The sequence below is a fragment of the Abrus precatorius genome, unplaced genomic scaffold (assembly GCF_003935025.1).
Source record: "Abrus precatorius isolate BTA unplaced genomic scaffold, Abrus_2018 Scaffold6, whole genome shotgun sequence".
NCBI lineage: Eukaryota > Viridiplantae > Streptophyta > Magnoliopsida > Fabales > Fabaceae > Abrus > Abrus precatorius.
The window spans coordinates 11899459-11912893 of NW_020874406.1; the positions used below are offsets into that span (position 1 = coordinate 11899459).

General features: G+C 29.9%; 1 protein-coding gene across 1 annotated transcript; it reads left to right on the forward strand.

Annotated features, from left to right (window-relative positions):
* The first annotated feature begins 263 nt into the window (after positions 1-263).
* LOC113868602 (V-type proton ATPase subunit E-like) lies at positions 264-4251 on the forward strand. The gene is made up of 6 exons (XM_027504330.1): positions 264-496; positions 722-822; positions 1325-1481; positions 2391-2584; positions 2946-3045; positions 3837-4251. Exons 1-6 carry the CDS (start codon positions 395-397, stop codon positions 3870-3872), a joined length of 690 nt encoding a protein of 229 aa, XP_027360131.1. The 5' UTR covers positions 264-394; the 3' UTR covers positions 3873-4251.
* Positions 4252-13435: the final 9184 nt, after the last annotated feature.

The window sequence follows — 13435 nt, forward strand, 5'->3', positions numbered from 1 at the left end:
AAAGCTAATTAATTAATTAATTAATTAAATGAAGGAGAAAATTAATCAATAATTTTTTAAGTTCAGGATAATAATTTTATTAAACTGTGTGATCTAAATTTAAATGATAAATAATAAATAATAAACATAATATTTTTTTAATAATATTTTACTAAATATTTTAGAGACCCTTTAAAAAATTACAGTTTATTTACATTTGTATATAATAAAACAAAAAAGGTTAAAAGAAGAGGGTATTTATTGGTATATTGCCTGGAAGGTTCATAGAAAGGCTTAGCTGTCGTTTCATATTTCTCATCCACAAACGACGATCGGCGAAGGGCTCACACCTCCGCAGTAGCAGTTTCCCTTTTCCCTCGATCTTCTCCGATTCGATTCCGAAGCCTCTGTGAAAATGAACGACGCAGATGTCTCCAAGCAAATCCAGCAGATGGTCAGGTTTATCCGCCAGGAAGCCGAGGAGAAAGCAAACGAGATCTCTGTCTCCGCCGAAGAAGTATCACTTCCTTTCTCCATACTTCCACTTCACCATTCTAATTGATCTCTCAGTTTCTCGGCTCGATCATTTTATTTTCCACTTTAGATCGTTGATTTGTACTTAATTACGCTCACTTCAACACTGCGCTGCATGTTTCTTCGTTTTGCCCTTTGTTTGGATTGAATCACCATCGAATCGATGCTTTAGTTCTGAATTACTCTCTCTCTCTCTCTCTTTCTGCAGGAATTCAACATCGAGAAGTTGCAGTTGGTTGAAGCCGACAAAAAGAAGATCCGCCAAGAGTACGAGCGCAAAGAGAAGCAAGTTGAAATTCGCAAGAAGATGTAACTTACTCCATTGCTTCTATGTATTTTTCTTTCAAATCAATATAGAAGAAAAATTCATTCGACTGTTTCATCGCTTGTCATTTATATATGGTGAATTCTACTGTAATTCCCAACTTTAAACTTTCATAAAGGTATTGACGCAGTTATTGATCCTTGTATGTGATAGTGACACAAAGATTAATGACGATTGTGCTTACTACTAAAGCTTGACTTACAGTCAAGTCTAACGGATCCCTTTGGTACTGTTTAGCTACATTATTTACTCGTTTCCAAACTATGGGCATATGTCATGTACGGCGAATGACTTTCATTTGATGTTATTGCCAAAGCATCATGATTGAAAAAATTCCTTTTCCTATTAAGGAGTGAGATCAAGAGTTTAGTTTTGGAGATTTGTTTGTTTCTTGCAGTTAAATAATCTATATCTTCCTTATTCTAACTTGTAAAAATGGTGGTAGTTCAGAAAATTTAAGTTTCATTGCATGATTGTTTGTTGCAGCGAGTACTCTATGCAGTTGAATGCTTCTCGGATTAAAGTTCTTCAAGCTCAAGATGACGTGATTAATAACATGAAAGAAGCAGCATCCAAGGAACTTTTGAATGTGAGCCGTGATCATCATGTGTACAAAAACCTTTTACAAGATCTCATTGTTCAGGTCAGTTAAGATTTTCATATTGTACTTTGTTCACCTAATATTTTTAAGTAATTTTATTAACATCATTCCTCACATTTTCATTTTTGAGTTGCAAACTTGCAACCAGTATGTAGGCAATTCAATGTTAGTTACTTTTTATTTATCATGCCTTATTTTTGTTATTTATGATGGTATTATTATTGTACATGACTACATGCAACTAATATATTCACAAGAAGCATTTATAAAAAGAAAAGGAAAGAAAAAAGTTCATCAGAAGTTTTTGCAGTTATACATTGACATGGATGAACCAATGCCATTGTTTCAAAACATAACTAATTGCTGACATGTCACTGACGACAGTTTGTGTGTTGATGTCATGGTTTCAATCCTACCCTTTTATCTTTTTTCCTGGTGACAAGGCCATCTTAAGTCTACTTGGAAAATAATATTAAGATTACTTCTTACATTTCCGTTTTCTAGAGCAACCATTGTTATTTATTTATTTATTTATCCTGCCTTAATTCTGTATTATTTAAGATGGTACTAGTATATCGAATATGTTAATGAGAGATTTTTGCAATTATCTGGAGACACAGATGAACCAATGCATTGTTTCAAATCATAACTAAATTGCTCACTTGACACTGACCAATGTTCTCCCTCACCATGATGTGTTTGATGTCATTGGAGATGTGTTCAGTCCCTGAGCATTTCAATTCTCTACCCTTTTACAAGTTTACAAGTCATTCTTAAGTCATTGCAATATGATATAAGGATTGTATTTGAAAGCCATCTCAACCCCCCCCCCCTCCCCCCACATCCCTAAAAAAAAAAAAAATATTATTTCACAAATCTGATGTTATTGTATTGGGCTACTTAGAATGTGTTTGTGGATTTGGAACATAATATAGTGATTGTATTTGGCAGAGTTTGCTGAGGTTGAAGGAGTCTTCTGTCTTGTTACGGTGTCGGAAAGATGATGTGCATTTGGTAGAGCAAGTGTTGGATTCAGCTACTCGAGAGTATGCGGAGAAGGCTGGTGGTGATCCACCAGAGATCATTATTGACAACATCTATCTTCCACCTGCCCCCAGCCACCATAATTCCCATGATCCCTATTGGTAATGTTGTTGTTATAATTAAATCCCGAGCAACTGTTTAGCTTCAGGCTTCAGCTACTAGCTCATACTCTAAACTACCTGCTATTTTAGGGATTGGGCTTATATAAATTTGTCTGGCTCTGTTAGTCAGGCCTTTGCTTCTAGTTCTCATCTGCACTTTGCCTTTTTAGTTGATTGGCTGCAATATAATCTTTAGGTTAGAAAGTAGAACCATTAGTGACAAATCATAAATTAGAAGTAACTACTGTTTGACATTTGTATAGTTGACTGGGGATGCTTCCTGAAACAATATTATTTGTCTAGCTGCTTTGGCATTGATAATTTAATTTCAACATGCTTGATTATATTTGTCATTGTTCAGCTCTGGAGGGGTGGTGTTGGCTTCTCGAGATGGAAAGATTGTGTGTGAAAACACCCTTGATGCACGTTTGGATGTGGTGTTTCGTAAAAAGCTACCAGAGGTAAATTTTTGCGATGAATTATTGGTCACACTTTGCATCTTTCTGTGTCATAATGATCATGCTAGACATTTGCTGCTAATTTTTATTGTAATATTTTCAACTACTACAAAACTAGTTGTTGCCAAGGTTATGGTTCTTTTATAATCAATATTAAAAAATATCGGACTTCCAATGTTGAAATAAAATGCATTTGGTGAATTATGCACACTGTGAGCAACAACTGGGAGATTTAACACTGACGGACTATAAAGCATGTTGGGAGGGACATTAAGATTAATATTTGCTGTTGAACAGTGAAAAGGGACGGAGTTCTTCAAACAATTCAAGTATTTGTTCAGATGACTTCAGAGCATTTGTGACACTTTTCTGTTTCTTCAAGATTTTTTTTCTCTTTGGGTGTTGCCTGCACTTCATTCCTCGATATTATTCACTTTAATAATCTGCTAGACTGGTCCAGATATCCCTGATGCCAATAGTGATTTGCGCTTTCGGTTTCCTTGTTTAATAGAGATGTTCCATCTTAGGACTTTTGCCCAATTTCCTTTACATTTCCTTTACCTCTTTGGTTTGTTTAATTTTGTCTTTGCAGACAGTATAGATTGCAAAATTTCCTTTTGAGGTCATTTGTCTTAATGGTGTTTTGTAATTATTCTGTAAATATATTTGTCATTCTATGTAGTTGATATTTTGATCTGCAATAGTTTCGTGTCAGCATTCATTAATTCCTGCATATTCCCCCTTCAAAGAAAATGTAGAAGTACAATTCTAAAGTTTATTGTTTCTTTCTGCAGATCCGCAAACAGCTCTTTGGACAAGTTGCTGTTTAAAGACATTGGTTGTGTATTGTTTCGTTGCCCTTAGAATTTTTATATTTTACTGCTGAGTTTGTATGTGATCGGAAGATGTATCGTGCCATCGCTCCTGTAATCTTAGTATGTATGTTATTTGGTAACTTCATTTTTTGGGTGTTAGTCACTTTTTTCATGTCGTATTTGATGGGGGGCTTGCGATGGTCTTAAAGTTTTAGTGATAAATATTTTCAACTTAACAATAAGTGTTCGCAATAACTCAGTGTTGGTTTCAGCTTCTTTGGTAATTAAGTAGCAATATATTGAACATTGCTGTCAGCGTTGTGATAGTAGTACAACTGTTCTCAATATGGGGTTCCTGGTGCAAATAAATAAAGTACATGAAGAATTGGTAACGATTAGATATGGATTCAACCCATGTACATAAATTTTACATTCATTTTTTCTTTCCATCATTATGAGTCCTGCCAGCGCCTAACATGTTTGTCCAAAGTGGGAGAATCTCACGTTTTTAGGTGAATACTTTGGTTAACCCCACTTGGAATCTCCACTTTCCCTACAATTTATTATGAAATAATGTTTAGGCAAAATTAGTCGTCTACTTTAAAGGAAAGTTTCAATTTTTGTAACTTTATTTACTATCTTTATTTTAGTCCTGTAACTCTTGAAAATATTTCAAATAATTTATTTTTTTTAGAAAATATTAACACTGATAAAAGTTTATTTTTTTTAGTAATTTTTAGGGTATTATGTAAATTATGAGGGTATTTTGTATCTTCACACGTGAAATTATTACTATTATTATTAATTTTATATTAATAAATATTGAAGTTACTAATTTATTTAAAAAATGTGTAAATATTTTTTTAATATCTAAGATATTAGAGAAATTATTATCATCAATTTAAAGAAGATATATAATATTCTTTTAAGTTAATGATGAGTTTGAAATTGGAGATGTTGAGTGAGTCATCTCAATAAAGAAAGAAGATTGTTGGCAATAATTAAAAGTGTGAAAGTCATTATTATTAATAGTAGTAACAACAAGATGAATGAGAAGGGAGGAAAAAGTAGAGGCACGGGAGAATGTATATAAAATAAATAAATTTTTAATAGAGTTGTGTTTTTAACGAAAAAATAATATATTTGAAATATTTTTAGAATTAAAGGATTAAAATAAACTAAAAAATAACATAAGGATGAAATTGAAATTTATTTTAAAAATAGAGAACAAAATACTAGTTTTACCTAATATTTATTAGCTATAAGTCACGTTTTATTAAGTAAAATGAAATAATTTAGTGTAGTATAAATTTGATAAAATTAGAAGTATTCAAATAATTTTGTTATTAGATTTAAGTAAATGTCAATTTTTGAGATTATTTTTACTATCCAAAATTAAGATTAAAAGAAAAAAACTCCATTGCATCTTATATTATTGATGTAATAAATATTTTTTGTTAATATAAAATTATCATTTTTAGTTGTTTAAAAATAATATTAAAGATTGATGTTAATATTTTTGGTAATTGAGTAATTTTGCAAATGTGAATTTATGTACACGTATATAATGATAATACATTATATTTGCAAGTTATATCATTTGTATTTTTACCTTTTAATTTTCATCATTCAAATAACATTTAGTAGTCCTTATTCATTACTTTTATTTTTTATATTAACTAAATATTTTCATTTTGGTAATTTCATGCACACACAAATTTTTTAAGCAATTAAGTTACATTATCACGTAAAATGAAATTTAGATTATATCATTTGTATATTTACCTTTTAATTTTCATCATTCAAATAACATTTAGTAGTCTTTATTCATTGCTTTTATTTTTCATATTAACTAAATATTTTCATTTCGGTAATTTCATGCACACAAGTTTTTTAATCAATTAAGTTACATTATCTCGTAAAATGAAGTAGTTTTATCGGAATACAAATTTGGTAAAATTAGCGACATTTAAATAGTTTTCTTAATATTAGACTTAAGTAAATATCAAATTTTAAGTTTAATTTTAACCACCCAAAAATGATTTTTTTATTAAAAAAACTTTATTGTATTTTCATATTATTGATGTAATAAAAAATTTTGTTTAATATAAAATTATCATTTTCAGATATTTAAAAATAATTTTAAAGATTAATGCTAACAATTTTTTTTTATAATTAATGCTCCAAATGTGAAATTACGTAGACATATATAATGAGAATACATTATATTTTATAAGATTACAAAATTTATAAATTTAGAATATATTATTTGTATATTTACCTATTAATTGTTTCCATTATTCAAATAAGATTTAATAATTTTTATTCATTGCTTTTATTTTTCATATTAACTAAATATTTTTATTTTGGTAATTTCTTGTACACAAGTTTTTAAAATAATGAAGTCACAACGCAAAATGAAATGGTTTTTATCATAGTACAAATTTACTAAAATCAATAACATTTAAAAAGTTTTGTTAATATTATACTTAAGTAAATATTAATTTTTAAGATTAATTTTAACAACCCAAAATGAATATTTTTTTAAAATAAATTATTTTGTATTATTTGTATTATTGATCTAATAGATATATTTTAATATAAAATTATCATCTTTAGTTATTTAAAAATAATTTTAAAGATTGATGTTAACACTTTAGTAATTAAGTAATGCACAAATGTGAAGTTGTTTATATAGATACATTATATTTTAAGATTACAAAAAATATAAATTTATATTATATCATTTGTATATTTACTTTTGAAACTTGTGATGTAGATTGAGCATTTAGTATGACTTGAAATGATTTTTGGATAAGTGTTTAAGGATGCATGTAGGTGTGTGTTGCCTGAAAAATTACATCAAGTAAACTGTGTTTTACTTTCAAAAGATAAAATAAAATACATCTATTTGAGTTGTTAGTTACTTCTGATTCTTGACAACTGCAAGTGATTAAGAACTGATTTCAAATACGACAGAGGTCGCTGATGATGGTTTTGAGTTCAACTTCACCTTCACATATAACATGGGTTTTTTAGACCAAAATCTCACCATTGTAGTAATACTCGACCTGTATTCCATCCCCACCAATGACAAGAGGCCGCACCTTCTTACCACATGTATCTTTGTTTCTTTGCTATGGACAATTTTATTCTTGTTATGCTAAAGGTCTTAATTGTTAATAATTTAGTGTAGAAGATGTTGAACAAGAATTTGAAATATTGGTTTCAAGATACGAAATCAATCGCTATCTTTAGAGAGATATTCATCCCCACACAAAGTTGTTATGGGTTGATGATAATGCTCCCATAAGATACAATGAAACCTTTAAATTTCTCTCTTGAACTTGAAATTTAAGAACACTCAAACTCACTTGTTACACAAAGTAAAAGTCCATTACTTGTTCAATAATGGGATTATTTATTGTTGATGATTTAGATACAAGTGAACAATTACATCTTTATATAATTCTTTATTCATTTGAAAGTCATGTCCTTTCATCATCCGATGCCATCAAAGGCATTGTATGTGAACCAACACACTTGTCCATAGTTCTAATTTAGTTCTTGCTGTCACAAGTAAATGGCTTGTAACATTGTGAACGTTATAACAGAAACAATTAATAACCGTTTCATCTTTCTTAGTTATTTAAATCATCTACATTAAACTTGTAAATATATTTCACATTCCTTTAGTGTAAAGTTTGCTCTCTATGTGCTTATCTTGGTTTCATGAAAATTTATGAGAATAAAATCTTTAAAATTCTCGACTGAAGCGGCACCACTCCTATATAGGTGGAATCCTTTGATAAATAATATTATTAATCCATTAAGAGTTTTAACTCACTCACTCACTCACTCACTCTCTCTCTCTCTCTATATATATATATATATATATATATATATATGGCACTAAATCCTATATCTCAGTGCTTAAATTGTTAAATAACTAATTGTTACCCATTAAACCTTAAAACTAGTGTTCTATTAGAATAAGGTTGGGTTCCTATCAGTGGGTCTGCTAAATTCCCTTGAGATTTTACATATGTGATGGTAATTATACCATCTCCTATTAATTGTCTCACATACTCATGTTTTAGGCTTATATGTCTAGACTTACTATTATAAACTTTGGTATGTACTCGAGACATGTTGATTCACTATTAAAAAAGATTGAAATGACATTTATTAGTTGTGGTCATAACTTTATATCATATAACAAATTCCTAAGCTATTCTGCTTCTTTACCAGCAGATGATAAAGCTATAAGCTTAGCCTCCATAATAGAATGTGAAATACATTTTTGTTTCTTTAAGGCCCAACTTATTGTTCCACCACCTATGGTGAAAATCTATCTTGAAGTGGACTTATTATCACTTATATTTGTAATTCAACTGGCATTGGAATAACCTTCCAATACAATAGTATAATTACTGTAATATAATCCCAAGTTTATAGTTTTCTTGAGATAATCAAGATTTCTTGTTATAGCTTTCTGATAAGTCTAAATTAGACCTTTTTTTATAGCTCATATATTAATGTTTGAACTTTATTTTATTTGGGTTTTACATTGATTTATTTGTATATTGTCTAGTTTAGCATAAAAAGACCACAACTAGGTCTAAATGTGTTTTGGGCCCAAAATTGGTTACAAAATAGAGCTTTGCAATAGTCAGCATGCCCAGACCCTATCATCAAGCATGGGAGTGCTTCGAACTTATGCACAGCCGTGCTTATGGCCTTACACGACCATGCTCATCTGTGACAAGACCAATTAATGAAGAACTTTTAGGGTTTTCAAGCCCTATTAAAGAGAGACCTCAGACATCTTGTCTTTTGTTTTTCGATACACCTTTCATCTTGTCTCTCTTGCACGGGATCATTGGCATACTCTTAGTGGAACTTGGAGCTTCGAGTGACTGTACTTAAAGACTAAAAAATCATCTCTTTCTAGTTTGCTTTTCTCTATGATTTTGTTTATGATTGTTTTAGTTCTTCTCTATAGCATGAGTAACTAAGTCCATAGCTAAGGCTATGAGAACTATTGTTTATGAATTTATGGGATTTTGAAGTTTTAATCTATATTTGATTTTCGTTCGTGATTAACTTTTATCCTATTGCACATAATTATAATCCTAATTAATTATATCGTCAGGCGACCGTACCTCAATTAGTTAATGGATCTATAGGATAAAACGAGACAAGGGATTATGTGGACTAAACCAATCTTTCTCTTTCAATCATTATTAAATTAACAAGTTCATAGGTGTTTTATACTTTGTTTAATTGATGTCTTGCATGATTATTGGGGATATTAATTTAGAGAAAATAATATTAGTATTGCATGATCATTAGATATTAATAGTATTTGTATGAATAATTGGTGATCATAAGAAAATCAAATTTAGAGTTAAATGGAAAAATAACATAAAAGATTGGATGAAAAAACTTATATGCCCTAGGTTTCTTTCCTATAAATTTAACCAAGACGTATGTTGTGTTATTTGCTTTTATTCATAATTAATTTTATAATTAAATTCTGGTTCTTATTTAATTTCATATCTTTTAGGCTCAAACAATTGAATTAAGAAATTTTTAGTAATTGAAAATCAATATTTGTGGGATGATATTTTATAAATTTATTTTAGAACCCTTTATTACTTCTCAACGGGTACACTTGTCCTCCAAACAAGTTTTTGAATGTTGATTACTTGATTTTCATGTGAATCTTGATAGTTTGCATACAACAAAAGCTATATTTTTTCTAGTGCAATGCATTGCATGCATTAAACTTTCTATAGCACTTGCATATATTCAATTGATTTATAATTTAAATGTGCTAATCTACTATGCCATAAATCAAGAGAATCAACAACATACAGAGAATCATTCACTTATCATTAATACTAAATTTGAACATGTCTTGAGTATAATATCCTTTTTCTACATACATATCATTTTAAGCAAGATGTTCTTATCGGATTCTATTACAATTTTGAATCCTCTCTTACACAAAAGACTAGCAAAAACTAAGTTCTTCCTTATATTTAGAATATGAAGTACATTTACCAAGTTTAACTTCTTTCATGATGTAAAGTTCAACTATACTGTTCCTTGATATCATGCTCTTTCTTGTGGCAATGGTAGCATTCTTTTTATCTCTTTTTATCTTACTTGGCATCCAAAAAGGATTTCTTTCTTTGCCTTTATTGGCATTTACTTCTCCAACATGATTCGCTTTAGAGCTTTGAGAAAGATACACAACATCACGTTTTCGAGTTTCCTCTTCTATACGTAAATGCCTTAGTAATATTTTAACAGAGAAGTCTTCTCCAAGATGTAGGAGTTTCTTCCTATAATCATTTCAAGATGAAGGCAATTTTGAAATAATTGCTCCAACTTGTAATGATTCAAGAACTATTACTTGTAGATCACGAGTTCTACTTACAAAAATTTGTAACTCATGAACTTGATCCATGATAGACACATTATCAACCATACTAAATTCAAAATACTTCAACATGATAAATTTATCTGTACTTTGTCATTCATTATTGTATTTTTCTTCTAAAGACTTCTAAATCTCCAATGGTAATGGAATTGACATGTAGAAATCATAAAGTATCTGACAAGGTGTTGAGAATGTGTCATCAGCATGCAAGTGTCTCATCACACTTTTTCTTCAATTAGACAATCCTTTCCTTTTCTTCATTAATTACATCTTCAGTAGCATTGAGAATTAGTATAAAAAGAATAAACATCATTTTATCCTTCCATCAGTTGAAGTTTGTCCCATCGAATCGATCTAGTTTGACAAACTCTTGATTCATGGCCTTGAAAGTAGTATTCTGATCTTGAGTCATCTTCAATAGAAAATCTCTCTAAAATTGTTAATAATTTGGTGTAAAAGATGATGAACAAGAATTTGAAATATTGGTTTTAAGGCACAACATTAATTGCTATCTTTAGAGAGATATTCGCCCCACACAAAGTTGTTATGGGTTGATGACAATACTCTCCCAAGATACAATGAAACCTTTAAATTTCTTGTCTAGCACTAACAAGATATTTTTTCTCTTGAACTTGAAATTTAAGAACACTCAAATTCATTTGTTATACAAAGTAAAAATTCGTTACTTGTTCAATAATGGAGATTATTTATAGTTGATAATTTAGATGCAAGTAAACAATTATATCTTTACATAATTCTTTATTCATTTGAAAGTCATGTCATTTCATCATTTGGTGCCATTAAAGACATTATATGTGAACCAACACACTTGACCATGGTTTCAATTTAGTTCTTGTATCGTTCAGATTGTTACAACCTCTAGCAGATGGTTTGAAATTGATTCTAAAAGAACATATTTCACTAAGTAGTGCTAATTTCTCTCTTTTTAGAATGGCTCTAGTGGCTACATTTATGTTAAGTTTGGTCGCTCGGGCCGTTGTACCTTTTGATTATGGTATGTTATTGTCAGATTCGAACATAGGGCGCAAATGGCTTATAACAGTGTGAACGTTACAATGAAAATAGTTAATAACCAGTTCATCTTTCTTAATTATTTAAATCATTTACTATTAAACTCGTAAATATATTTCATTAATATAGTTAAATATATAAATATTTGCTCATATTTATCTTATATATGCATAAATCTTGACTTTATATTTAAAATTTTTAGGAAGAACTGGATCATTCAGTTCTGCAATAGTAGCATATAATCTTACAACTACTTTTATTGGTTATGAGTTTGATAATTTATAGATGCTTCAGTGATAATAATTCTATAGTCTTATAAGTCACCAAGTGAAAATGAATTTCTTTGTTTGCAAACCCTGTTAGTGCAGTATAAGTGTTTTTTTTTTTATTTATTCAAGCATTTAAATGTTGCAGTTGGTGATGAGTTCTTATGAATGCATCAGGTGATGAAGTTTCCCATGGCAATAATTTATCATTGAGTATGAGTCAATCAAAAAATTTAACAATTAGGACCTTACCTATAAGTTTTCCAATTCTTGCAGCAAAATACTCGTTCTTTTATAAAGTATATTGTTGTACTATATCCTATGTTGCTTTTTTATTTAAATTCCTTTTGTTAATTTTCTTTTTAAATCTTGATGTTTTTTTCCATATGCTCCAACTTTCAATGACTTCTTGCTTGCATTCATCTTATAGTTGTTTTACAAATGGGATAAGTGAATATGAGCAATGAAATATGACTCTTCAAATTCATGATTCAGGTAACTGATCTGCAATATTTCAGTGAGAAGAATGTTCTTTTAGTTGGTTATATGAGCTGAAGGTTTTTGTTACTCTTTTTTGCCTGTCCTCCTTTTTAGTTTATACAATACTATGCTTAACGTTAGTTTTTAAATCTAAAAATGTCAGATAATGCTACTTTTTCTTTTTAAGTTATCCTTGTTGGAGCAGAAGAGACTGCCATGATGGACCTTCTTAAGTTTATGTACAATAATTCTTTATCAGGAACTACATCTGCTGCTGATATATTGGATATATTGATAGTTGCAGATAAATTTGTGGTTACTTTGTGCGTAAGGTATTGTAGTAGAATGTTGAGAAAAATGCGTATGACTTGTGAAACTGCCTTACATTATTTGGATCTTCCTTCATGCAGTTTGTAGTCAAATGCAATTCAACCACTGATAGTGTCAGCAAAGTTGTTTCTTTCCACATACTACAGACATATAACAAAATAAGTTGCTTTTTGAACAAATGTTTACTTCTTCTTCTTTTTTTCTCGATGATCCATTTTTTATGAATCATTAGTCATTGTGTTGGCATGTTTCCTAATGGACATATTTGCTCACAGCCATTCCACCTAGAGGAGTAGAGTCTTTTCTTGGCAGTTAAATGTTGTATGGAGCTGCAAACCTCATTCCATTGCTTTGAAATTTTCTTAGGAATACTAAGCAAAGGACCAACATCTTTTACTTTTGACAATAAATTGTCTGCCATGACAAAGCCCATTAAGGACTACAGTATCAGGTACAAAGGAAAATATACCTTCACAGGAGAGGACGATGATGAGTTGACGATCTTTTTTGGTATACCATGGACAGCATTCATGACTAATGATAGTTGTTATTTCATCCATGGATTATTTCGTCTTAGGGCAAAACTTACTACAAAGCAATGACTTTTACGCAGGATTGGTGCTTTCTACTTTCTAGCTTTTGATGGCTAATGTCGTATAGTTTCTATATATCAAGGAGATGAAATGATAGGATTTTCTATGAATATTGGATTAACTAACAATAATTGATTGTAGAATAGTTCCTAACTGCTATAGACAATAATTGGATAGATTTGTTATGACATTGCTTACTCTCGGATCTTCTATGTAGTTGTTTTTATCATGCAAGAATTTCATTAATAAATCAGAAGCTAAAATTTATAATTTGGTTTAAGGTTTTTACTTTTTAGCTTTTTCATATGTCAAATGTGTTGGGAGACAATCACAGACTTATGTTATGGACTATTTTGTTATGGACTCTTCTATTATATACTAATGATTGATGGTGATGAGAGCCTCACTAGCTTGGAGAGCTTAAGC

What these genes read in the sequence shown, in the direction of transcription:
- LOC113868602 (XM_027504330.1), top strand. Translation starts at nt 395, where the DNA reads ATGAACGACGCAGATGTCTCCAAGCAAATCCAGCAGATGGTCAGGTTT. An exon ending in TACAAGATCTCATTGTTCAG is followed by an intron (nt 1,482 to 2,390) that starts GTCAGTTAAGAT and finishes TGTATTTGGCAG; the next exon opens with AGTTTGCTGAGGTTGAAGGA. An exon ending in AATTCCCATGATCCCTATTG is followed by an intron (nt 2,585 to 2,945) that starts GTAATGTTGTTG and finishes GTCATTGTTCAG; the next exon opens with CTCTGGAGGGGTGGTGTTGG.